At 45.1% G+C, this 26,284-nt stretch overlaps 1 protein-coding gene across 2 annotated transcripts; it reads left to right on the forward strand.

Moving 5' to 3' along the window:
* Positions 1-21: 21 nt before the first annotated feature.
* Positions 22-26,049, forward strand: si:dkeyp-72e1.9 (syntaxin-binding protein 4). 2 transcript variants are annotated; one of them, XM_058995686.1, is made up of 23 exons: positions 22-444; positions 6,818-6,891; positions 8,205-8,300; positions 8,662-8,731; positions 8,883-8,957; positions 11,618-11,703; positions 12,763-12,886; positions 13,290-13,431; positions 13,535-13,641; positions 14,109-14,250; positions 14,365-14,443; positions 15,750-15,847; positions 18,243-18,339; positions 18,954-19,081; positions 19,760-19,852; positions 20,247-20,312; positions 20,993-21,184; positions 21,543-21,659; positions 22,030-22,079; positions 22,496-22,611; positions 22,879-22,936; positions 23,226-23,290; positions 24,968-26,049. In XM_058995686.1, the coding sequence occupies exons 1-22, from the start codon at positions 380-382 to the stop codon at positions 23,263-23,265; spliced, it is 2,115 nt and encodes a 704-aa protein (XP_058851669.1). In that variant the 5' UTR covers positions 22-379; the 3' UTR covers positions 23,266-23,290; positions 24,968-26,049. The 2 variants fall into 2 exon arrangements, with proteins under 2 accessions (XP_058851669.1, XP_058851670.1); XM_058995687.1 differs by lacking the exon at positions 22-444 and adding an exon at positions 5,180-5,309.
* Positions 26,050-26,284: the final 235 nt, after the last annotated feature.

Here is a 26,284-nt window from a genome sequence, read left to right on the forward strand (position 1 = left end):
GCGACAGGGCGGCTTGCAGATAAACCACACCACACCATCAGGTCTCAATGCTTAGTGAATTATCTGACCATGCTAGACATAAAATAATAACAATGATGAATGAAGTATGAGCTGTGCAAAAACAGACGGTCAGGACAGAATCACGTGTCTGACAGATTAGAAACGTGGCTTCAGTCTCATCGGTTCAAATCTCTTCCTAGCAATTCGATGCTGAATGTGTGCTGACGCGTTCTCTGAATCAGCGCCCCGTGGAGTGAGCCCAAGACGTCGCAGATAATATTTAAATAAATCATTTTTTAATGATTGAGGAATCACGGCTTTTGTTTCCTGAGAGTTTTGCTGTAGTAATATTTTCTGACACATCTGATTTTTGGATCTGATGTCCTGTCTGAGACCTCCGGGCAGGCTGCTTGAGCGCTTTGACGGACTCTCGCTCATTTACTGGTAAGATGCGCATTTCAGCGTCTTCTTTATTTCTACGCATTCACTCAGCACGAATGTGAATGTTTAGCGCTGTACGTCCTGCAAACTGACACGCTTTTACAAACTATCTGCGACTTTGCTGCTCTTATCAGGCGCCTCATTATCACCGATCCTTTCATAGCGGGACATGCACAGTAAAAAATAAACAGAAATCTCTTGCAACTGATGCAGTTCAACTCATTTCAGTATTTATATTCTTTACACTGTAATGGTACACTAGACAAAGTACACCCTCAAACTATTAAAATAACCCTAATACAGTATGTGTTGAAATCTGAAGAATTCGGCTTCATTCTTAAACATCTGACTTTCCAGTTTACTCTGTATAAAGGCATGTATCGTACTGTAGGCAAATACTTGTTTATAAAGAAACATTATGTGTTGCCAAACGCTCAGTTAACCAAAAATAAAAGAATATCTATCTTCTCTGCAAGAAGACTCACAAAACAAATCAATGCCGTGCGCATCTTCCAATTACTGAACGATGATAGAATGAAACGTGTGGGCGCTGTTGATGAAGAATCGAGGCATTATTGCATCTTGAGACAATGGTTGAGGTCGCCACAGCGCCACAAGTTACATACGATATTAGACTGTCGGTTCCTGAGTTTTATTACTAAGACCTCTTAACTTTTTTTTTTTTTATTTCCAAAAATACTTTTCAGATATTTTGTTACGATAGGATAACACGCCACGTTTCGTGGAAATACTGTTTTTTTACAGAACATAGTATACCGTATATTATTATTATTATTATTATTATTATTATTATTATTATTATTATTATTATTATCATGATGATGATTATTATTATCATTATTATCATGATGATTATTATTATTATTATTATTATTATTATTATTATTATTATTATTATTATTATTATTATTATTATTATGTTGTTGTTGTTGTTGTTATCAGTGTAAGCAGCCACTCTAAGCAGTGTATACATAAGGGATTTTGCCTGTTTTTAAATAGTTTAACTTTAAGCTTCTTATCCATGTAATAACTCATAAGGAGTTGGATCAGTTCAGCTGGTTAAGTGGTAAAGCTGCTCATTTGGTTATCAGAAACACGTTGCTTTATTGCTATAGTAATAGAAATTGAGCATACTGCTTTTTCACCTACAAAGTGTTCCAATATACACAGTAATGTGTTCTATTAAGGGTGCACTGGACTGGGATACAGCATATATTATAATAGGAAACCCTACTACTGAAATGTAATTGCGTTTGCATTGCAGTCAGACATTTCCTTCTGGACGAGATACATGACTTTCCCATTGTAATCATTGAATGGCAGACTTTAAAGATTTTTTTCAGATGAGGCTGAATTCAATCTAAACTTGGAAGTGATCCTGGAATAGAATGCCTTGACTCAGTACTGCTAGTATTTTCTTCTGTTAAATGAAGAGGAACAACATCTTGAGGACGTAGATCCTCATCTGTGGAAAACATGGCATTATAGACATTATAAACTGGCTTCTGTTGCCAGCAGACATTGTTCTGCCAGTTGTTATTCTAAGAAACTCAATTATAGGAAGCTGAACTCAGGGCTTTATCAGGGCCTTAGGCTAACATATGGTGCAATGCTCTGAAAACGCTTTGTTATTCTAAAACATGTATCATTTTTACTTGTACAGTAATTCACAAAATATACTTTTACTGACAGGACTGCAAGCATTGGACACTGCCCATCTCAGTATCCCTTCCAAAATATTACCTGCTAGTTTTGTTTTATTAACAGTATAAGCTAACAGAATATTTTTCTGGACTCTGCTTGCACAGTGTGTTTTATAAGTTAAATATAAATCTTCGGTTTTGTTGTGTAAAGGCTAACACTATAGTTCAGGGGACATAGTCCAGTCACGGCTCCTAACAGACTTGTCTCATATTCCAGCCACGGCTCCCAATAGACTTGTCTCATAGTCCGGCCACGGCTCCTAACGGACTTGTCTCATATTCCAGCCACGACTCCTGATGGACTTGTCTCATATTCCAGCCACGGCTCCTAACAGACTTGTCTCATATTCCAGCCACGACTCCTGATGGACTTGTCTCATATTCCAGCCACGACTCCTGATGGACTTGTCTCATATTCCAGCCACGGCTCCTAACAGACTTGTCTCATATTCCAGCCACTGCTCCTAATGGACTTGTCTTGAATGACCTTCCCCTGATCTTGAACTTGACCTATATTAGTGTTTTTTTGCTTTAATGTTCCCTGACTTCCTCCACCCACCTACCAGCTGTTTAGTCTGCCTTATCAAAGGGAGTGGGTGGGGATTAGGGACATTGTCCCAAATAACTGATGCTTTGTAAGAACTGAAGCATGGTTCTTCTTTATTAAACTGCTAGGTGTAGCGGCTCTGAATTAACAGACGCATACCAACTCTCTTAAGTTATTTATGAAGTTGCAAAATGCAAACAGCAATGGCATACTTTTACTAAACTACACCCAGCTTGGTGCATGCAGAGACAATAATCCTATATACATGTGAGGAAGGCAATGCAGCCCCAAGGTTCTTTCATTTGACTTGACAAGCAGGTTGGAAATTCAATAGCTGTCTGAGGAGGAGCAGAAGCAGAATCCCACTCTGAGCACTTGATTGATTTACAGTAGATGAGATCGAGTGTAGAATCCCACTCTGAGCACTTCATTGATTTACAGTCGATGGGATGGCAGGAGCTTCAGTGTTTAAGCGTTGTGGGATCCCTGCTAACTTCAGATACAGTGCACAGGCTTGTGGATGATAATGGAAATGTGCAGAACACTCACTCAATAAGTTTCATGCCCACTCTGCATCTCTCTGAAAATTAGAATTTTATTTAGGGGTTGTGAATTCTCACTTTGCTGGCATGTTTGTTGCTTTAACCTGATCCATCTTGCCAGGCTTGGGAGTGGAGGGTCTGAGAACAAGCCTGTGCTTTTCCCTGACCTCTCTTGACACAAAGCCTGCTGGTTTCTGTGATACATGCGGCTCACATAGCTCTCATACTTAATGGAGCAGCCCTGATCCTTCCCAGCAGCAGCAGTGACACAGACCCTGGCCAGCGAGCTCCTGTCTTAAGCACCTATTGAGGGGGTTGTTTGCAGGGTTCCCACTGGACTGGAGTGAGTTGCTGTTGTGGTATTCCGGTATGTCCCAGATTATCCTATAATCTGATAACAGCTCACTGTGCAGATTTGGTGATTAAAGTTCTGATGCGAGTGACAGTTGCTACGGCAACAGGATGGCAGAAAATCATTTTGATTTTGCCCTAGCTTCAGCCCTCCCTTATTTAGATATTTACTCTCTAATCACAAAGAGACTGAAAACAATTGACTTCAGGGTCAGTCTTGTTTGTTTGATTACATATCGTAATGCCATCTAGTGATTGATTATACTGAGAATAGCGAGCATGGCAGGAGTCAAGGTAGAATAAACAGGGCTGAGTCAGGGTTCATTCTGCACCACACTACTGGAAGGTACTGTACCAATAAACACAATTCCTAATGGAAGTATTTCATTAAATACTGTCTATCCTGCTATTAAAGTCCAGAAGATGCACAAGGGCTTTGTATCTGTGCATGAAGCTGACCACTGTGCTATCTTCCTGCAGTGCAAGGTCAGAGAGAGACGTCACTCCCACGTCTCAAACAGCACATTTCATAATCTGCTTTACTGAAATGTAATGTCTGCATTTAAGATGCGTGCCGTTTGTGTTGAGCTCAGAAAAAGGATTGGAAACTCTTGAGCTGGTGGTGTCTACAGCCTGGTCTGTATTCTCAAGCAGTCTTTGTTTTGGGGGAGTTTGAGAGGCAGAGGAAGAGTTTGCTGCTTTGCTGCAGGCAGGCAGGGAGGCAGGCAGGCAGGGAGGCAGGCAGGGAGGCAGGGAGGCAGGGAGGCAGGGAGGCAGGCAGGCAGGCAGGGAGGCAGACAGGCAGGGAGGCAGGCAGGGAGGCAGGCAGGCAGGCAGGGAGGCAGGGAGGCAGGGAGGCAGGCAGGCAGGCAGGGAGGCAGACAGGCAGGCAGGCAGTCAGGCAGGCAGGCAGGGAGGCAGGGAGGCAGGGAGGCAGGCAGGCAGGCAGGCAGGCAGGGAGGCAGACAGGCAGGCAGGCAGGCAGTCAGGCAGGCAGGCAGGCAGGCAGGTGGGCGGGCAAGCAGGCAGGCCCCTTGTGGTTTCATGTAGAACAGTCCCATGATTGTGATTGTGTAAAACACATTTTGGTTCAGATTTCAATCCCTGGGATCTGAAGTGCATTTCAGAATGCACAGCATCCCTCCAGAGCAACTCAAACAGCCTGCAGACTCACTGCCAAGCTGGTTCACTTCCATCGCAGTCACCCATGGTGGTGGCCCATACACCCTGTTGACAGTGTTATGGCAGGTGCTTCAGATTTGTAATCCAGACCCTGCAGCACTACACAACCAGCCCTTCATTATCACAAGGACAGCTGGGCTCTGAGCTGCATCGTGGTTTCAGTGGGACAGCCACAGGACCACCCCGCTACATAAAGGGCCGGTGTGAATACTTTCCTGTTTGCAGTCTGGGTGCACTCCCTTTCCTTGCCTTTTTAAATCCAAAAGCATCTGCCTGCATTGTAACTATACTTGCATAAGAGATCATCTGTCAGCAAAGTTAGCAATGTTTTGGATGATCTGTTAATAGAGAGGGGAATTAAACAGCCGTAAGAGAGGATCATGTGTCTGCTTGCTGCTGGAAGCTCTGTGTGGCGCTGAGGCAGCGGGGAAAGGCAGATACTTGCCGTGGCTGGGTGGTAAGAAGGCAAAACAACATGCCAACGTTTTCTGTGATGTATAAAGGAGCTGTCATCATTAGCAGGTAATGTGGGAATAAAGCTTTGTCTTGATGTCGTGTTCAGGGTGTTTGAGATCCAGCCCTGTAGTCTTGTCAGGGCTGCAGAATACTGCATGATGGTCTCTTTGTTGGCACGGGGTATTTGCTGCACAGATTCACACAGCTCTGTGCATGCTGTAAGAGAATTGGGTAATGGCATGTGTATTATTCCACAGTGTGAAGGGCTGCTCCATCAGTCTGTTGATTTAATTGAACAGGTTGTTTTTGTTGTATAGTGTAATATAGCATCACAATATACATTGATGTCCTTGTGTGAAAGCTAGTGCTGTTGAAGCATCTCCACTCGTGTTCTGTGTGCTGGAGAAGTTTATAATCTGTTATCAACGTTACATCAGAGCTGCTTCTTTCTTCTTTCAGTTAAGTGAATGCTTGATCGATGATTAAAGAGAATGTTTATTAAAACAGCTCGGGGAGAAGTTAGATTTATAAAATGCCTCCTGAATACAGCGAATGCAAGTACCTGCCATAACACTGTCAATAAAGTATTGAGACCCATGGAGGGCAGAGATTGCATGTGTCAGTAAAAGGACTCGCAGAGACCTCAGTTTTGAGACTGTTCCTTGTGAGGATGAAGACTTACTTGATAAGTGAAGCCCCTGCAAACCAAACATCTGCAGTGACTGAGAATCTGAATCTAGAAATCTAAGATAATACAGAGCCTGTCGTCTACGCTGTCTGTTTCTGTCACATCCAGTACGCACACACGCATACACAAGCACAAACACACACACACACATTGCATGTGCAGTAATGACTCTCTGAGGCTTAGCAGACCTATAAGAACATAAGAACATAAGAACATAAGAAAGTTTACAAACGAGAGGAGGCCATTCAGCCCATCTTGCTCGTTTGTTTGTTAGTAGCTTATTGATCCCAGAATTTCATCAAGCAGCTTCTTTAAGGATCCCAGGGTGTCAGCTTCAACAACATTACTGGGGAACGAAGCACAGCAGGGTGTTGAGCAGAGCTGATGAAAGCTTACTGTTCATTTTTAAAATCATCATATAAACTCCTTGCAGAATTCATTAAAAAAAATCAATTTCTGGGTGACATTGATAATGAGTAAATTAGCAACGTATTGAAAGAATTGAAAGCACTAAGTGTGGCATTGCTGAATAAAATACTGCTGATGCTTATGATAGATATATCTCAATAGATATGGCTCATTATACATGTATTCTCACAGGGAGATGTGGGGGGATGACATGTTCTGGCACATCTCTTCAATGCCTTTTCTATGGGTAACAGAAAAATGATTGTTGGACCTCCCCCAGCAATACACAGTGAAATATTCATCAAGCCCACTTTCTGTGGGATTTGAGTTACTAACAAATGCGCAGCCAAGTCACAGTCTTCATTATTCATGAAGCTCCCATTTGCCTTTCTATTTTCAAAGAATTTATAATCCACTCTCCTCCTCCTCCCCGTTATTAATGTGACCTCTGTGCTTCCCTTTCTGTTTGTTTATTCAGGACTCTCATGGGTCCATACGGTGCAGACCGCGCTGCGCATTCCATGGACTTCACAGACTGTGAGAATGGACTGGGTAGGTTTTTAGAATCTATGAATATTGTTTTACACTAGTTGTGTATATAGAGGACACACAATGAATGTTCCTAGTTAAACAAAGTGAAGTTCATGAAGTGTTGCAGTTATTCCTGAAAGGAGGAGATCTGAATAACCCGGGAGAGACCCGGAGCACTCCTGCTCTTTGCAGGAGGATTCTATTTATATACAAGGGTAACTATATATATTAAGGGGTCAAACTCTGCTTCTCCTTAGCAACACGATGGTGTCATTTAGAACTGTGAGTTTCAACCGGTCATTCTGTCTTTGGATTTGAATGAATGAAATGCAGATTTCAAAATGAGACCCGGGAAACCCTGACCTGGAGCAGGCTGCCACTGGTTTGGACACTCTGAACTGGGACAGGCTGCCACTGGTTTGGACACTCTGAACTGGGACAGGCTGCCACTGGTTTGAACACTCTGAACTGGGACAGGCTGCCACTGGTTTGGACACTCTGAACTGGGACAGGCTGCCACTGGTTTGGACACTCTAAACAGGGACAGGCTGTCACTGGTTTGGACACTCTGAACTGGGACAGGCTGCCACTGGTTTGGACACTCTGAACTGGGACAGGCTGCCACTGGGAGAAGCAGAAGCAGGTCATATCTGGAGATAAAGATAGAAGTGATTGATGGGAAGGAAATTTAAAAAGATGGCTGTCGCCTGAAATAAAGCAGGAGCCGTCAACACATGACTGGTCACTCAGGGAGGAAGTTAATGATTCAGAAACCCCATCAGGGGCCTGGCAGACTGTATTAGTACGATGCACCTTGGAACTTGCATGACCTCATGAGAAAGAGGGCAGCATTTAAAGACAGGGTCAACATGAAAAACGTGTGTCAGCCCGTTTGACAAAGAAGACAGTGGCTGCAATGAAGCATTTATGGAGGTAAAAGAGATGCAAGAAAAAATGGCTGTACACTTGAAGAGTCACGGACTAAAACCTGAGTGCTGCCTGCAGTGCTTCACTGCTGGGATGGGGTCAGAGTTCCTTGTGCGAGAGTATGCAATCTTTAATCGCTTTCATTTTGATTACAAACTGCAACACAAACTCTTAGCCCTGGCATTAATCCCTAATCCCCATAGGTAAGCCCTGAATGAAAATAAATAAATAAAGCGATGGTATCATGGGTTTGTAGAGGTCAGGCGGGTTCAGCCATGTAAAGAATTGTAACCCGGGGGCGCGGGGATCAGCACCCACAGACATGGGCAGCCTCTGAACTCATTCATTCTTCACGTCTCTCCTCACACAACAAATCCAGTGTCTATTGTTTTTCTTGCCTGTTTTAGGAATTAAAGTTATTGGAGGAGTAAAGGAATTAACTGGCGAGGAATACGGAGTGTTTGTCAAAAGAATCCTACCTGGTGGCCTTGCTTCGAGTGACGGTAAGCAGTCTTAAATATTTAAATCCACGTGGCGCTACTGTGCTAGCATCTCCAGCAGAGCTCTCTTTAATGGGTCTGTGCTAGCATCTCCAGCAGAGCTCTCTTTAATGGGTCTGTGCTAGCATCTCCAGCAGAGCTCTCTTTAATGGGTCTGTGCTAGCATCTCCAGCAGAGCTCTCTTTAATGGGTCTGTGCTAGCATCTCCAGCAGAGCTCTCTTTAATGTGTCTCTGTGCTAGCATTGCCAGCAGAGCTCTCTTTAATGTGTCTATGTGCTAGCATCGCCAGCAGAGCTCTCTTTAATGGGTCTGTGCTAGCATCTCCAGCAGAGCTCTCTTTAATTTGTCTGTGGACCCTTGCAGGACGTCTTCAGCCTGGGGACCAGATCTTAGAAGTGAACGGGGAACGCTTAATAGGAGTAACAAGCGACAGGTAAAGACCAGTGCATGTATTCTCACTGTTTACAAGTCACGATCGTGTGAGAAAACATGCCTTTACAAATTGCCTTTAAGAGTTGTGTACACCCTGATGTACGTGAATTCTGCATCAGAAGATAAATCCTGCTGCTGTTTCTATTTTCTAGGGCGGTGGACATCCTCAGGTCAGCGTCTGCTTCCAATCACATGCGCCTTCTCATAGCGAGGGATGATGAGGCAAGGTAAGCTGGCTTGTTTGTGTGACTCTGCTTCCCCAGGGACCGGATAAGAAAAGCATCTTCTCAAAGGAAGCAGGCTCTTCTAGGAATATTATGGCATGATGTGCTGAGCATTATTAATGTTCATTCGGTCCCTTTATCTGGCATTTGGACCATGAAGCTTGGTAAAGACCCCACATGGTGCAGATAAGGCTGCCCCTGGAGGACTGGAGGGCACAAATGCAAGCTGAGGAACTAGGAAGCTGGAAGCATGTTTTTACGTGGGAAAGTTCAGCAGGAGAAATGGTAGCAGTTTATTAAGACACTGGTATCATTCATAGAAACGGTTCCCTGTGCTGGTGAAGAGTCAATCTCCAGGGGATGAGTGGCCTCTGTTATTGCAGTTTAATTAAAGAAGTTTTTATCACAGAACATTATTTGCCATTCATTTGTGTCCCTACTTCTTTGTAAGCAGACTGCAAATACAGTATAGAATGGGGTAGACTATACTATTTAAGAGGGAACTATATAGAACTATTGAACTAGTTTTAGTGTTACGATGGCTCTAATGTTAACCCTTGTCTTTGATGGCACGTGGGATGGTCAGGTACATTCCCATTGAGATTGGATCCATCAGTAACCCGGAGGTTTGATGTGATGTAATCAGAGGCAATCCAGGCCAGTTGGTTTGTTTCCAGGTTTGAGCCAATGCTTCTGATCTGTAGTTTCATGGAAACTTGGGGTATCCGTGGTGACAGGCTTGTTTGCACCAATCACAAAACAGCAACAGATGTGATTCTCTTAGCTGCTCTCCAGGTGGGGGTCACAATTACAGGTCGCTTTGCTGTTAATTCAACCAGAATCAAAGGTATGCCAAGTTTCCCCTGTCCTGTAATGAACTCATGAGATTGAATGCAACCACTTTATTCTTAGTCTCTGGAGCAAGCTGCTCCTTTAGGAGGTCAGGCTAGATGGCAACACACGTTGATAGCAGAATGAAGGTGGAGTAAATGTAGGGCACCCAAAAGCATGAATAATGAAGAATCGGCAGATAGTTCCTGCTCACTGTAAGGGCAGGAGAGTGGGTCTGAGAGCAGTCAAAGGCTGATGGGTACATTGAAAAGACAGAAGGGAACTTGGTGACGTCTCTTGGAACGTGCCGCTCTGCTGTGCCCGTGCTCTTGCAGCAGTAGAGCTGTATTACTCAGTGACACCATGAATGAACCTCAATGCAGAAAATACAGTGGATTCTGAAGAATATGCTTGAGAGGCACTAAGCCGGCATTCTCTTTGTCATTGAAACTGTAATGAATTAGGACACTGTCTGTATTGCACAGTGGATTTCCAATGAATGCCCTACCGTAGCACCACTGTAGCACTTCAGAAAACCATTGAGGATTCAATGCACTGTCCTGTACTGACCCAATCACTGGCCCTATATGACCTCTTCCGAACACAACGCTAATACACTCAGTAATACTCTTAGCCTAACTTCACCTTTGTTGACCTACATAAACGGAAATAAAAGCAATCCCTGTTGCATGCTCTCTGTTGCCACCCAAGCCAGCCCTTGCTTCTGTTGCATTCAGCAGCGTTGTAGGGTATTTATTTTGTCCTAGTTGAGCTTGAGCAGTGCTCTCAGACCCAGCTCCTGCACCCTCTGGTCAGCAGCATAGTATCATATTGGATAAGATGCACCCATTTCATAAGCAGTATTTATTTACAGATGAGACCATGTTGCAGATGTTCAAATGATTGAATAGCAATACTCTTCTGTTAGTTATCATATTTTTATATATAGTGTTTTCGTTTTGTCTTTTAAACAATGTTTGTGTCGTCATTTTATAATGTATCTGAAAGCTTGTAATGTGCTTCAGGAACTGGGCAGCCTCCCAAAACAGTGGATCAGGCCAGCTGTCCATTAGCTTTACAACAATACCTTCCAATAGATACAAATACCTTTACAACGGTGCCTGGGAACAGCTGTGCCAGCTCCCCTGACTGAGGAGAGGCAGATAATATATTCATGAACACTGCCTCCAAATGAATCTCAATAGCTTGTATAACCTTGTACTTTAGATATATGATAAGGGTCGAATTAAAAAAAAACATGCAGAAGCAAACATGTGTTTGCAGCTCAAATGATGTAAAATTGTTGGTTAAGCACAAGTCAAGATATCCATCCCCATGTGGGAGGAGTGAGAGTGAGCAGGGAGAGGCCCCCAAGCGAAGTGGTGCTCACTGCCATCGTCTCTCTGTATTGTTTAATGGGTTTCTACCATGCTTCTGTACAAGTTGCTTGAAAGTTCCTGTTCCATTGTTTTGGTCCAGTTGCAATGCTGAATGTGAACAAGCCCAGGAACAGGACTTGCTTTCTTCTGTCATATTTCCACTTCTCCCCGGCTAATCTCTCCAGCCATTCCAATCTCATCTCTGTGACTCCTCGACCTTTTAAAACGTTCTAATCACCTAAATGCTGTTTTCAGATTGAGAGAATAAATGAAGCAACACTAATCAGTTGGACTAGTTCTGTGCAGGTAACGTAAGTCTAGTCCATTCAAGGCATCTTATGTGGGGTTTTGCGGGTTTATTGGCGGTGCAGATGCGTTTGGTGCAGGATTGCAACATTAAACTGTACTATAAGAGGATTTCTCAGAGTAATGTGGGTTTGTTGCTTTTGACAGGAGGGAGTTTGCTGAACTGCTTGAGAAGTCCAGCTCCAGCAGCGGTACAGGCTCTGCAAGGAGCTCCCCTAGCCAGCACAGTGGCAGTAAGTGCTTGTCCTGTAAACACATCATCTACAGTATGTGCAGCTTTCCTAGTAACTGAGGATCGAACCCAGTCCCCAGGTTCAGGGACCCTGGGCTGGGTGTCTGCTGTGCCAGAATCCACTCGATCCAGCCAACAGGTCTTTACAGGTTTACACACACTCCCAAAATGTGATCTTTATAACGTGTGACAGCTGGTGCAAGGAGTTTACATTCAAAAGGGAAGAGGTCTCTACCACCAGGTCAAGGTGCATGAATCTGTTATACGCAGTGTGTTGCACAGTGTTTGATTGCGAAGAGGCTCTTGTTATATGCAGTGTGTTGCACAGTGTTTGATTGTGAAGAGGCTCTTGTTATATGCAGTGTGTTGCACAGTGTTTGATTGTGAAGAGGCTCTTGTTATAAGCAGTGTGTTGCACAGTGTTTGATTGCGAAGAGGCTCTTGTTATATGCAGTGTGTTGCACAGTGTTTGATTGTGAAGAGGCTCTTGTTATATGCAGTGTGTTGCACAGTGTTTGATTGTGAAGAGGCTCTTGTTATAAGCAGTGTGTTGCACAGTGTTTGATTGTGAAGAGGCTCTTGTTATATGCAGTGTGTTGCACAGTGTTTGGTTGTGAAGAGGCTCTTGTTATATGCAGTGTGTTGCAGTGTTTGATTGTGAAGAGGCTCTTGTTATATGCAGTGTGTTGCACAGTGTTTGATTGTGAAGAGGTTCTTGTTATATGCAGTGTGTTGCACAGTGTTTGATTGTGAAGAGGCTCTTGTTATATGCAGTGTGTTGCACAGTGTTTGATTGTGAAGAGGCTCTTGTTATATGCAGTGTGTTGCAGTGTTTGATTGTGAAGAGGCTCTTGTTATATGCAGTGTGTTGCAGTGTTTGATTGTGAAGAGGCTCTTGTTATATGCAGTGTGTTGCAGTGTTTGATTGTGAAGAGGCTCTTGTTATATGCAGTGTGTTGCACAGTGTTTGATTGTGAAGAGGCTCTTGTGTTTTGATTTATTAAATCAGGTCAGTCCGGAACCCCGGTTATTCACATTTTTTTTTTTGTTTCTCTGTCAGGTAGATATTTACACAGCACCTCATCAGGGTCCTCGTCACGCTCCCAGAGTCCTCTGCTGCTGAGTCCGGCTGGCTGTCATAGTGCTTACAATGGAAGCTCTGGACCCTTACTGCGCTCTGTCAGGTACAGTGCTGCTGTGTGCAGTCTCAGAGCTCTGGACCCTTACTGCGCTCTGTCAGGTACAGTGCTGCTGTGTGCAGTCTCAGAGCTCTGGACCCTTACTGCGCTCTGTCAGGTACAGTGCTGCTGTGTGCAGTCTCAGAGCTCTGGACCCTTACTGCGCTCTGTCAGGTACAGTGCTGCTGTGTGCAGTCTCAGAGCTCTGGACCCTTACTGCGCTCTGTCAGGTACAGTGCTGCTGTGTGCAGTCTCAGAGCTCTGGACCCTTACTGCGCTCTGTCAGGTACAGTGCTGCTGTCTGCAGTCTCAGAGCTCTGGACCCTTACTGCGCTCTGTCAGTCACTCTGGTGAAGGTGTGATTCTCAGTCTCCTCTCTCTGAACGCTGGTCTGTGTGTTTCTTTCCAGTCACCCTGGTGAAGGCCTGATTCAGCTCATCTCCATCCCGAGGGCTTCAGGATTCGGCATTGCCATCGGCGGAGGCTCGAACAGGCCTGACGGACCCGCGGTGTTCATACAGGACGTCCTGTCCGGGGGGGACTGCCACAGGGTAACCAGGCTTTGCATCCAGAACGTCCCCCTTTAAAATAGCAAAAACCATTTAAGAGTCACAGCCCTGTTTGGTGAGGTCTTGTTTTGATTTATTTTTCCAGGATGGCAGACTCAGACCCGGAGACCAGTTAATTGCGATCAATAAGGAGTCTTTGATAGGTGTGACACACGAGGAGGCCAAGGGTACCCTTAACAAAGCCAAGTTCAGGTATTTCCCCACAAGGTCATCGCTGTCATAATTACAGCATCTGCAGATCCTAATTACTGAAGAGTGAAAGAAGTCCCGTTGTGTGCCAGCCGCTCTGTATAGTGTGCCTTTGTGTATTCAAAGCTGCCCTTCAGTTAACCAGTGAATTATGATAACTTGGGTTTAAGTGTTAAAATACAATCACGCTAAAATACAAATGCAGCAGTTGAATGATAAACATGTGATACTATTTGTGCTTCTTACAGAGCCATTTGTGCCACAAAAATAGTGAATCTTGTCATTTTAAAACAGGGTTAGTAATGTTTTCTATAGACTTTATTACAGTGTCTGTACACCTTGTCCTAACTGCAAGGAAGTTGCACACTATCTTAGGAATATTTCATACACACATATTATGCCAAAACAGAAATCCATCAGCTGAGGCTTTAAATAAACTACAGGAATCCATGCTGTGTGTCCATGTGTAGGCAGGAAGGCACGGTGGAGATCGCGTTCATCCCTGGGAAGGAGTCCTGTCCAGCGAGCAGCTCGGTGCCCAGCGGAGCGCAGTGCTGTGCAGGGGACGGGCACGGCGCGGGCAGGTTAAAGGTGCATGTGAGGTCCCCTGAGGTACGCACACACCCACACTCACCCTGTACTCACGAGCCCAGAAACAGCCAGGTACACATGGCTGTCTCTAATGTAATACACTCTGCTGAGACCCCAACTCTCTTCACTTTCCAGAAAAGACAGGAAGAGCCAGTGCCAGTGCCTTTACCCTCAGCATCCCCTGATATCTGCCCTCCAGAGCTCACAGCATCAGGTAAATAAAGACATTGATCCAACAGCTAAAGAAATGTTTCAATGTGTTGTTGTGCTTGGAAACAAATTGGATCCTTTCATAAGCCTTGAAAGATCTCTAGAGGGAGAGAGACAGAGAGAGAGGGAGAGGGAGAGAGAGTGTGTGAGAGAGGGAGAGATAAAGTGTGTGAGAGATACAGTGTGAGAGAGAGACAGAGAGAGAGGGAGAGGGAGAGAGAGAGTGTGTGAGAGAGGGAGAGAGAGAGTGCATGAGAGAGAGAGAGGGAGAGAGAGTGGGAGAGAGAGAGAGTACGTGCTTGTGTGTGTGCGTCACTGGCTAATCCAGATTGGAACTGAGGTAAATGGTACTAACTTGCCCTTGAACTGTTCTTGCATTGAAATAAAGAACCATTTGTTCATTCTTCGAGCTGTGCACTTTGTATTCCCATCACTTTACCTTTGCATGAGTTTCCTGGAAGGCGCAGGATAATGTAGTGGACTCTGCCTTTCAGTGGTACTGGAACACATGTGTCTCTGGTGGGAGCATTGAGATGCACTTGAGGACAAACAGATTATCCTGGTCATTGTTCTCTTAAGAGAGATTATGTGCTTTTTTAAAACAGGCTGCTTTGTGTTGTAGTAGTTTTGATCCTTCTCAATTTCATTCAATTGAAAGAAGCTGTTTCTCCACAGAGATGGGATCGCACAAGCAGGGTTATTATTAGGGTTATTAGTATCAATGTCAATGGTAACCCCTTCTTTAGAACATGCCTAGAATGATATTTCAGAGTACTGGTACAGCACTGCCTTGTGTCCATGGTAACACGTCTAGAATGATATTTCACAGAGTACTGGTACAGCACTGCCTTGTGTCCATGGTAACACGTCAAGAATGATATTTCACAGAGTACTGGTACAGCACTGCCTTGTGTCCATGGTAACACGTCTAGAATGATATTTCACAGAGTACTGGTACAGCACTGCCTTGTGTCCATGGTAACACGTCTAGAATGATATTTCACAGAGTACTGGTACAGCACTGCCTTGTGTCCATGGTAACACGTCTAGAATGATATTTCACAGAGTACTGGTACAGCACTGCCTTGTGTCCATGGTAACACGTCTAGAATGATATTTCACAGAGTAATGGTACAGCACTGCCTTGTGTCCATGGTAACACGTCTAGAATGATATTTCACAGAGTACTGGTACAGCACTGCCTTGTGTCCATGGTAACACGTCTAGAATGATATTTCACAGAGTACTGGTACAGCACTGACTTGTGTCCATGGTAATACGTCTAGAATGATATTTCTCATTTTGTACAGGATCCGCCACATCACTGAATTCCAAAGCTGCCTCTGGAAGTAAACAGAAAGTGTCACTGGACCCGCATGTCAGACTGAAGTCAGAGAAACTGGAGTTGGTAAACTGGTCGAGATCTAAAAGCTTCAGCAGTTTTGTTAATATCATTCCGTAAATGTATTTTCTATCCTGATTGAACAGTTGAGCTTCAGATTCCCAAAGCAGGTAGTGAATTGGATGGCACTGACGTCAAGGGCTGGGTCTCTATTCTGTTCTGAATGAAGCACCTCCCTCTCCGGGCTTGTGTGCTGGCTTCACAAATCTCTTGTTTAATCTGATCCCACTAATCCCATGCGTGACCCTAATCTACCGGCTCATTGATAGGATTGTGTCGTGGAGGAGAGGAGTGTTTTAATGCTGCCTGCAAACACCCTGCAGAGTATATTCAGAGGAAGAGACGGTAAACCTGCGGAACTAGAGCGCTGTCTCAACTGAGCCCTCACGCGGAAAAAAAACCAAGAAAACAAAAAACACCCCTCGACTTTAGAGTTAGAAAGAAAAAGAACGATCAGGAGGCCAGTTCTAAATGTCCAACACAGCTCCTTCATTAAGCATCACACAGCTCCTTCATTAAGCATCACACAGCTCCTTCATTAAGCATCACAGAGCTCCTTCATTAAGCATCACACAGCTCCTTCATTAAGCATCACACAGCTCCTTCATTTTAATTTTTCAAATGCGTGAGCTCTGCTGCCACCATGTGGACATGTTCTAAATTAATTGTGATTAAACAGCCTTTATAGCATTTTACCACGCTACGTTTGCACGGCCATTTTTCAGGTTAATCAGGCTTTTCCCATTGCTGTATTATAGTGTTTATCATGGTTTGCATGTTTTTCTAAAATGATTTAGCATACCTCCCTGGGCTTTACAGTGCTTATATTGTCCCTATGCTTTATTACACTTCGCTATGCTTTTATAAGGGAGGTCTAACTGGTACTGCAGTTCCATCACAGGTTTAATGGGTGCAGATAAATGATTAGGTGCTTCAGGACCCAGTCAGTGGGTCAATTGGTTGCATTTATTAGATAATGAAGGAACAAAAACCTGGACTGAAGTGCCAAGGTATTCATTGTGTTTCTCAGTGCAGTGTGCTCCTGTATGAAATGTATTCAGTGTGTTTCTCAGTGCAGTGTGCTCCTGTATGAAATGTATTCAGTGTGTTTCTCAGTGCAGTGTGCTCCTGTATGAAATGTATTCAGTGTGTTTCTCAGTGCAGTGTGCTCCTGTATGAAATGTATTCAGTGTGTTTGTTTCTCAGTGCAGTGTGCTCCTGTATGAAATGTATTCAGTGTGTTTCTCAGTGCAGTGTGCTCCTGTATGAAATGTATTCAGTGTGTTTGTTTCTCAGTGCAGTGTGCTCCTGTATGAAATGTATTCAGTGTGTTTCTCAGTGCAGTGTGCTCCTGTATGAAATGTATTCAGTGTGTTTCTCAGTGCAGTGTGCTCCTGTATGAAATGTATTCAGTGTGTTTGTTTCTCAGTGCAGTGTGCTCCTGTATGAAATGTATTCAGTGTGTTTCTCAGTGCAGTGTGCTCCTGTATGAAATGTATTCAGTGTGTTTCTCAGTGCAGTGTGCTCCTGTATGAAATGTATTCAGTGTGTTTCTCAGTGCAGTGTGCTCCTGTATGAAATGTATTCAGTGTGTTTGTTTCTCAGTGCAGTGTGCTCCTGTATGAAATGTATTCAGTGTGTTTCTCAGTGCAGTGTGCTCCTGTATGAAATGTATTCAGTGTGTTTCTCAGTGCAGTGTGCTCCTGTATGAAATGTATTCAGTGTGTTTGTTTCTCAGTGCAGTGTGCTCCTGTATGAAATGTATTCAGTGTGTTTCTCAGTGCAGTGTGCTCCTGTATGAAATGTATTCAGTGTGTTTCTCAGTGCAGTGTGCTCCTGTATGAAATGTATTCAGTGTGTTTGTTTCTCAGTGCAGTGTGCTCCTGTATGAAATGTATTCAGTGTGTTTGTTTCTCAGTGCAGTGTGCTCCTGTATGAAATGTATTCAGTGTGTTTGTTTCTCAGTGCAGTGTGCTCCTGTATGAAATGTATTCAGTGTGTTTCTCAGTGCAGTGTGCTCCTGTATGAAATGTATTCAGTGTGTTTCTCAGTGCAGTGTGCTCCTGTATGAAATGTATTCAGTGTGTTTCTCAGTGCAGTGTGCTCCTGTATGAAATGTATTCAGTGTGTTTCTCAGTGCAGTGTGCTCCTGTATGAAATGTATTCAGTGTGTTTCTCAGTGCAGTGTGCTCCTGTATGAAATGTATTCAGTGTGTTTCTCAGTGCAGTGTGCTCCTGTATGAAATGTATTCAGTGTGTTTCTCAGTGCAGTGTGCTCCTGTATGAAATGTATTCAGTGTGTTTCTCAGTGCAGTGTGCTCCTGTATGAAATGTATTCAGTGTGTTTCTCAGTGCAGTGTGCTCCTGTATGAAATGTATTCAATGGGTTTGCTTGTTGCAGGCGCTGATGTACCTGGGGCTCGATGTCCCTGAAGAGAAGAGGAGAAAGCTGCTTCAGAGCCTCACTGTGGATCCACAAGGGACTGTGTCGTATGGAGGTGAGGCTGCTTCTGTGTGTTGTGTCCTGTTAGTTTAAGATCACAGAGCTGTAACCCAGGGGCTCCCCATGTGCTAAAAGAGACTAGCAAGCGTTCCTGAGGACGAGGGTCAGGAGGATGTAAGGTTGCATGTCTGCAGTTTCATTTCAGAGCATGATGCTTTAGGGACCAATTACAAGATAAGAGACTCTGCAGCAGCAGAGAGCTTCAACTCTGTGGTATAAATAAAGAGCTGTATTGTGTTTTCATGGAGGAATGAGAAAGCAAGCAGCTTACTGCTGGAATCAGAGAAGCATTCAAACATCTAACTAACTGATTCACGCAATCCTGACACTAACCATCCCAGATAAAATAGATATTCCAAACAGATAGGTTGGACGATTCATTCCTGATAACAAGCATAGATATTCGTACTATGTGAAGATGTGAAGACATTAACTAGCATTCAGCCTTCTTCAGAGCAGTTCTGTTAGTGATTAGATGGACATTCAGAGTGTCCTGTCCATTCCTTACACCTGTGAAAACCCCTAGAAAGAACTGAGATGAACTGTACTGTGTTTGCCAGTCCGAGCGTGTGTCTGAATCTCTCAGGACTCCACCCTTGTGTTTCTCAGATTTCGTGGAGGCAGCCCAGGATGTTCTGCATGACAAGCTGGAGGAAGCGGGTCTGGGCTCGGACCCTTTCATGTTCTCTTATCACGAGGCAGCCAGCTTAATGGATACATCTGCATTCCATTCCCCTGTAAGTAACCAGGCCTGCATTGCAGTCTATTAATACTGTGCGAGCTCACACACGTTCCACTCCCTATTCCAGCCTGGATCACTGCAGAGCCCAGGCTGGCCCTCCCTGGATCACTGCAGAGCCCAGGCTGGCCCTCCCTGGATCACTGCAGAGCCCAGGCTGGCCCTCCCTGGATCACTGCAGAGCCCAGGCTGGCCCTCCCTGGATCACTGCAGAGCCCAGGCTGGCCCTCCCTGGATCACTGCAGAGCCCAGGCTGGCCCTCCCTGGATCACTGCAGAGTCCAGACTGGGCCTCCCTGGATCACTGCAGAGCCCAGGCTGGCCCTCCCTGGATCACTGCAGAGCCCAGGCTGGCCCTCACTGGATCACTGCAGAGCCCAGGCTGGCCCTCCCTGGATCACTGCAGAGCCCAGGCTGGCCCTCCCTGGATCACTGCAGAGTCCAGACTGGGCCTCCCTGGAGGTCTTGGTTCTCAGTTCTTGGAGTTGGTCTGGATTGTATCACTTGATGTGACCATATTACTAGTTCATATTTCATAAGAGAGTTGGATGCAAGACTTTGGATCCAGACTTGTGCTCTAGCAATGGTGCCACAGTGTGCTCTGTGTGTTGTGGAACGTGTGTTTGGTACAATTAAAGGGGTTTAATATTGTAACTATCTCCTGCTTCGCTCTGCAGACGTGTGACTCGGTGAGTGGGTACAACACGGAGGAGCTGGAGCGCTTCCAGTCTGAGGTGATGCTTCTGCAGCAGCAGGTGAAACAGTTACAGGTCAGTGATGGAACCGGCTGGGTTTGTGGAAACGCTTCATGAATCCCTCATATGGAACAGGCACCTGATACAATCACATGCAGCATATCCCCTTCAGTCACCATTTCTTATTTGAATGTTTAGAAATGTTAAAACAGTCTGTGTGAACTCTGTGGAGTTTGATATGTTGCCCTGTCAAAACTCTGAAAGGACACATACAGTATATGGTTTATAAATTAGATACACAGTGGCTGAAGGGGATATACTTATTTTAACATTGCAACATCAGAGGCGCCCCTTCAGTATGATGTATAAGGCACTTGTATCAGGTAATGTGTGCAGTTAAAATGGATGTCCATTCCTACACCACTGGCTTGTAAAGCAACCTTGGTGACGTTTCCTGTCTGTTCCACAGACTCTACTGAGAGACACACAGAACAGCAAGAAGACTCTGGAGGAGGAGCTGCAGAAAAGCAATCAGGTGCCTGACAATAAACAAGCCTTCATTCAGGAACCAGTCCTGAGCCAGCGCCCTTCGAAATGCCCCACAGTCAATATGAGAGAGTGTAGGGTTCACAGCAAAGACACTCATTCTAGAAGTCACAGTCAGTGTGAGAGAGTGTAGGGTTCACAGCAAGGACACTCATTCTAGAAGTCACAGTCAGTGTGAGAGAGTGTAGGGTTCACAGCAAGGACAGTCATTCTAGAAGTCACAGTCAGTATGAGAGAGTGTAGGGTTCACAGGAAGGACACTCATTCTAGAAGTCTTCTGAGATCCAGAACTGTTTGCATTACAACACAGTTCAATTAAAAATGTGCACAGTAATTTAGCATTTTTCCCACACTTTTCCTATTTGTTATTCTATGCATTCTACCTCTCTGGGCTTTACAATGCTGACATGTGCTTTACTGTGATGTCACTATTACACATTGCTATGCTTTAACTAAAGTCAACTTTCATAAGGCTATCCCTGATCCATATAGGAATAGGCTCGCTTCCTTTAACAGTAACCCTACAACAGCAGCAGAGAGAGCCTGACAGTCAGACTGACTCGAGACGGATACCAGGCTGATGGGGATGCCCACCCTGTTAAACAGAGAAGGTGAGGCAGAGCTGGCACCGCGATGCTAATTCAATGTTAATGATCTCCCTGATTACAGAACGCGTCGGCTTCGTTTGCGGAGAACAAGATCCTGAGAAGCAAGCTGCAGGTGGCCGAGGTGGTGCAGCGGCAGACCCAGAGTGCAGAGCAGGACTACGAGGATGTGATCCAGCTTCTGGAGGCTGAGATCAGGGATCTGAAAACCCAACTGGAAGGGACAAAGCACACCAAGGGCAGCGAAGCCACAAAAGTAAGTACTTATGTATTCAGCATATCGATGGTCTGCAATGGCAGGACCTGGTCAGCTGAGGCGCACTGCCTCTATACCGGGGGCGCTGTTCCTCATGCTGTGGATATCCACCCTGGTACTGAACACATTCAAGACAGCAAGCAGCCCCAATACAAAAGTGAAGGTCAAGAACACTACGTATTGAGAAATGGCAGAAGCACAACATGAATATGGCTTTGTAGTTGGGGTTTGCACCTCTTAATCAATGTGAAATGCAGACTCATTGGAGTGGTGCTTTAATAATGACTGCATGTGCTGATGCTGTGTCCGCTGTGTTTGCTATGGGCTGCTTTGTTCCACATTTCTGCTACTTTACTAGGAGGATGTGCTGGAACTCAAAAGAAGGCTTTCTGCCATTGACTGCCAGCTCAGGAAATCTGAACTCACGAGAAAACATCTTGAGATCTCCAACAAGAAGCTGCTGGTATTTGCTCAGGTGCGAGAGGGTCATTGTTACTGCTGTCTGGATGCAGTTAGATAAAGCAGGCAGCAGCTTCTATCAGAATCTTAAACTGGAAGCATGCAAAGGTGTGTCGTAAAAAGTATAGATGTTCCTGTTTTCATTAGTACTGTATCAGGAAACAAATAGGAATGTGAATGCATGTGGTAGTTAATACGCTGGTATGAGTTTGCATCACTGCATCTGCAGCACAGTGAACCATTTCAGCTGCAAATTCATGTCTGCAGTCAGGGAAGCTTGAAAAGAGTGCATTGCCTGTTTTCCAGTGGAGAGGAAGAAGCATTATGCTGAACAAATGTGTTTGATAAAAGTGAGAAAGTTCAAACTGCGTCTTTCTCCTTCCCAGAATGTCCACAGAGTCCTGACATCCTTCAGTCTATTAACACCAGAAAACGGGTATGTGCTTCAGCCATTGTTAATATGAAAGCATTAGAATACACTTTATACTGATGTGAATCAGAATACACTTTATACTGAAGGACACAGCTGTCCCAAATCTCTTTGTATCAGATGCCTTGTATCAGGTGACTTGTATCACGTCACATTAGGATTAGCTGCACTGCATAATAATTCCTATTTAACCATATACAGTCAATGCAGTCTGCAGTGCTGTGAGCGTCAGATATAAGTGATTAGTCACTCGTGATCAATCATGCAGCGTCCTATACGATGCTCTCTATATATTACCATTAAGACAGAATTGTTCTTCAAGCTTAAAGAACCAGATTAGAGCTGTACACGTGTTTTCGGATGGAGGATGGCAGTACCAGTAAATAAATCAAACATGAACACGTGCCTCTGTGTTTTTAAAGGCTGAGGAAGCAGTTACCGGACTCGAAGGCAGGGGCCGCTGCTGACCCGACAGGCCTGTGGGTTGCAGAGGTGAAGGAGCTGGTGGAGTGTGCGTGCTCCCTCAGCACCAGCCACAGTGAGTAGTGATAGCAGCCAGGACAGAGACCACTGCAGAGTACAGCTGCACAGGCACAGCGTGAGGATGTCCTGACTCTGCGCAGGAGCTCTCAAAGGGAGGGGCCTGTGCAATGAGCACTCAGGTTTATTTGCAGAGCAACACTGGGTGTTTAATGTACACAGTGTGATGTAGGTGTTCTAGTTTGGATTGTGTTTGAGTGCTGTCTCATATGGGTGTGAAAAATGAAATGACCAGAAAGGAACCAGCTTCTGGTTTTGTTTTCAGTGTTACCGAATGGCTGGGAGGAATGCAGCACCCCAGAAGAGACCAAGTACTTTGCTGAGTAAGTGAAGTGACATCCGGTACTTACAGTAGCTTTGAAAAAAGATCCATCCAATAAATAAGCAAGTGGAGTTTATCACAGGTTAAAAAGAGTGTTCGTACAGCAACAGTTGCTAGCCTGGTTTGAGAGCTGCATTGAGCATGTTTCTACATCGTAACATAATAAGAGTCTCTTATTAGATATGCAGATGACTTTTTAAAAATGTGTCTAATGTGGCTAAATTGATAGTATCCTCAAACAGAAGATGTTTTATTTGTACTTTTTCGTGTATTTTCTGTCATGTATTTAGTGCTCACGAAAGGTGCCGAATTGACAACAGTGGAGACTGAGGCCCTCAACTCTTCCACAGAGCAGGTATGCAGAGCGCATTCCCTCCCGGTACCTCCAGTGCAGCTCTACGGGGTGGAGCAGAGAGATGAGTTTATCTTGAGAGTCTCCCTCCCGGTACCTCCAATGCAGCTCTACGGGGTGGAGCAGAGAGATGAGTTTATCTTGAGAGTCTCCCTCCCGGTACCTCCAGTGCAGCTCTACGGGGTGGAGCAGAGAGATGAGTTTATCTTGAGAGTCTCCCTCCCGGTACCTCCAGTGCAGCTCTACGGGGTGGAGCAGAGAGATGAGTTTATCTTGAGAGTCTCCCTCCCGGTACCTCCAGTGCAGCTCTACGGGGTGGAGCAGAGAGATGAGTTTATCTTGAGAGTCTCCCTCCCGGTACCTCCAGTGCAGCTCTACGGGGTGGAGCAGAGAGATGAGTTTATCTTGAGAGTCTCCCTCCCGGTACCTCCAGTGCAGCTCTACGGGGTGGAGCAGAGAGATGAGTTTATCTTGAGAGTCTCCCTCCCGGTACCTCCAGTGCAGCTCTACGGGGTGGAGCAGAGAGATGAGTTTATCTTGAGAGTCTCCCTCCCGGTACCTCCAGTGCAGCTCTACGGGGTGGAGCAGAGAGATGAGTTTATCTTGAGAGTCTCCCTCCCGGTACCTCCAGTGCAGCTCTACGGGGTGGAGCAGAGAGATGAGTTTATCTTGAGAGTCTCCCTCCCGGTACCTCCAGTGCAGCTCTACGGGGTGGAGCAGAGAGATGAGTTTATCTTGAGAGTCTCCCTCCCGGTACCTCCAGTGCAGCTCTACGGGGTGGAGCAGAGAGATGAGTTTATCTTGAGAGTCTCCCTCCCGGTACCTCCAGTGCAGCTCTACGGGGTGGAGCAGAGAGATGAGTTTATCTTGAGAGTCTCCCTCCCGGTACCTCCAGTGCAGCTCTACGGGGTGGAGCAGAGAGATGAGTTTATGTTGTGAGGTGCAATTATAGCTTCTCCTTCTGTATCATTTTGTGGAAGTGCTTGCATCCTGTTACAAGTGTAATATCTAGATGTGTAGGTATGGCTCTGAATTGCAATGCAGAGTGCTGTTAGTGACTCACTCCAATCCTCTCCATTGTAAACATGCATGGATGAGCAGATGCATGCAGATAGTTAGCAGTGCTTAGTGCTGAACTGTCAGCCCTCATGACAGAAGAGGAGCTCTTCTTATTAATGGAAATACAGCTCCACATACTGCAGTTTACCCTTGATAGGTCAAGCCTGGCAAAGCATGTGCTGGAGTAAAGCAGCATGGAAATATTCCCGCAGGCCCACTGCACTGCTATGAATAACATTGCGTGTATGAGAGGTGGAAGTCAGTCCTCTCAAGGACAGGCATGTCGTCAGATGAACTCACACAGCTGGCACACATAGCTCCTGTAGTCCGTGCTACAACTCTACACTTTCTGTTAGGGGTGAATCAGTCAGTGTACGCATCACTGTGATGTCATGACTGCTGAGCACACAAACCACACCTCTCAAGGCACAGCTCCCGTTTAAACATGAATCTGGAGTGTGGCCCTCAGGAAGTACACTGCGCCTGTAAACAACTGCTTTAGATGCTGTGTGTTGACTGATCAGTTGTTTCCGTTCCAGTGTGAAAGCTTAGCTGTGCAGCAAACACTTCATGATAACAGCAGTTTTAATTCTTTCATTCTTGTTTTATTTGTCCCCAAAGCCATAATCACCAGCAAACAACAAGGGCTTCTCCATCTGGAGCCATTAAGAGAGAGAAGGACACGCAGCAAGGAGGATCTGATCACTGAATTGCTATCATCTAAACAAGCAAAAGAACACGATGAAGGAATCCCAACGACAGAAGACTTTACACGAAGCAACTATGTCAGCAGCTCGCTTCATTGTAAGACTAGAAGAGGCTGCAAATAGCAACTGCTGGCAACTGATATTCCATTAAATGCAAAATTGAGCTTTTAATCCAAAAATATGCACCAACATTGTCTGTTCAAGTTAAGTGTCAAAGAAAAACAAACAACAAAAAGAAACCTGTGCTTCGATTCAAGTATCAGAAATGTGCAGCAAGAAACCAACGAGGAACCAGCAAGAATCCAACGAGGAACCAACGAGGAACCAACGAGGAACCAATGAGGAACCAGCGAGAAACCAACAAGAATCCAACGAGGAACCAACGAGGAACCAACGAGAAACCAACGAGGAACCAGCGAGAAACCAACAAGAATCCAACGAGAAACCAACGAGAAACCAACGAGGAACCAACGAGGAACCAACGAGAAACCAACAAGAAACCAACGAGGAACCAGCAAGAATCCAACGAGAAACCAACGAGAAACCAACGAGGAACCAACGAGGAACCAACGAGAAACCAACAAGGAACCAACGAGGAACCAACGAGAAACCAACGAGAAACCAACGAGGAACCAGCAAGAATCCAACGAGAAACCAACGAGAAACCAACGAGGAACCAACGAGGAACCAACGAGGAACCAGCAAGAATCCAACGAGAAACCAACGAGAAACCAACGAGGAACCAATGAGGAACCAGCGAGAAACCAACAAGAAACCAACGAGGAACCAACGAGGAACCAGCAGGAATCCAACAAGGAACCAACGAGAAACCAACGAGGAACCAGCGAGAAACCAACAAGAAACTAACGAGGAACCAACGAGGAACCAACGAGAAACCAACGAGGAACCAGCGAGAAACCAACAAGAAACCAACGAGGAACCAACGAGAAACCAACAAGAAACTAACGAGGAACCAACGAGAAACCAACGAGGAACCAGCGAGAAACCAACGAGAAACCAACGAGGAACCAGCGAGAAACCAACAAGAAACTAACGAGGAACCAACGAGAAACCAACAAGAAACCAACGAGGAACCAACGAGAAACCAACGAGAAACCAACGAGGAACCAACGAGGAACCAGCGAGAAACCAACGAGGAACCAGCAGGATTCCAACAAGGAACCAACGAGGAACCAACGAGAAACCAACGAGGAACCAGCGAGGAACCAAC

Source organism: Acipenser ruthenus, chromosome 22, assembly GCF_902713425.1.
Source record: "Acipenser ruthenus chromosome 22, fAciRut3.2 maternal haplotype, whole genome shotgun sequence".
Lineage (NCBI taxonomy): Eukaryota > Metazoa > Chordata > Actinopteri > Acipenseriformes > Acipenseridae > Acipenser > Acipenser ruthenus.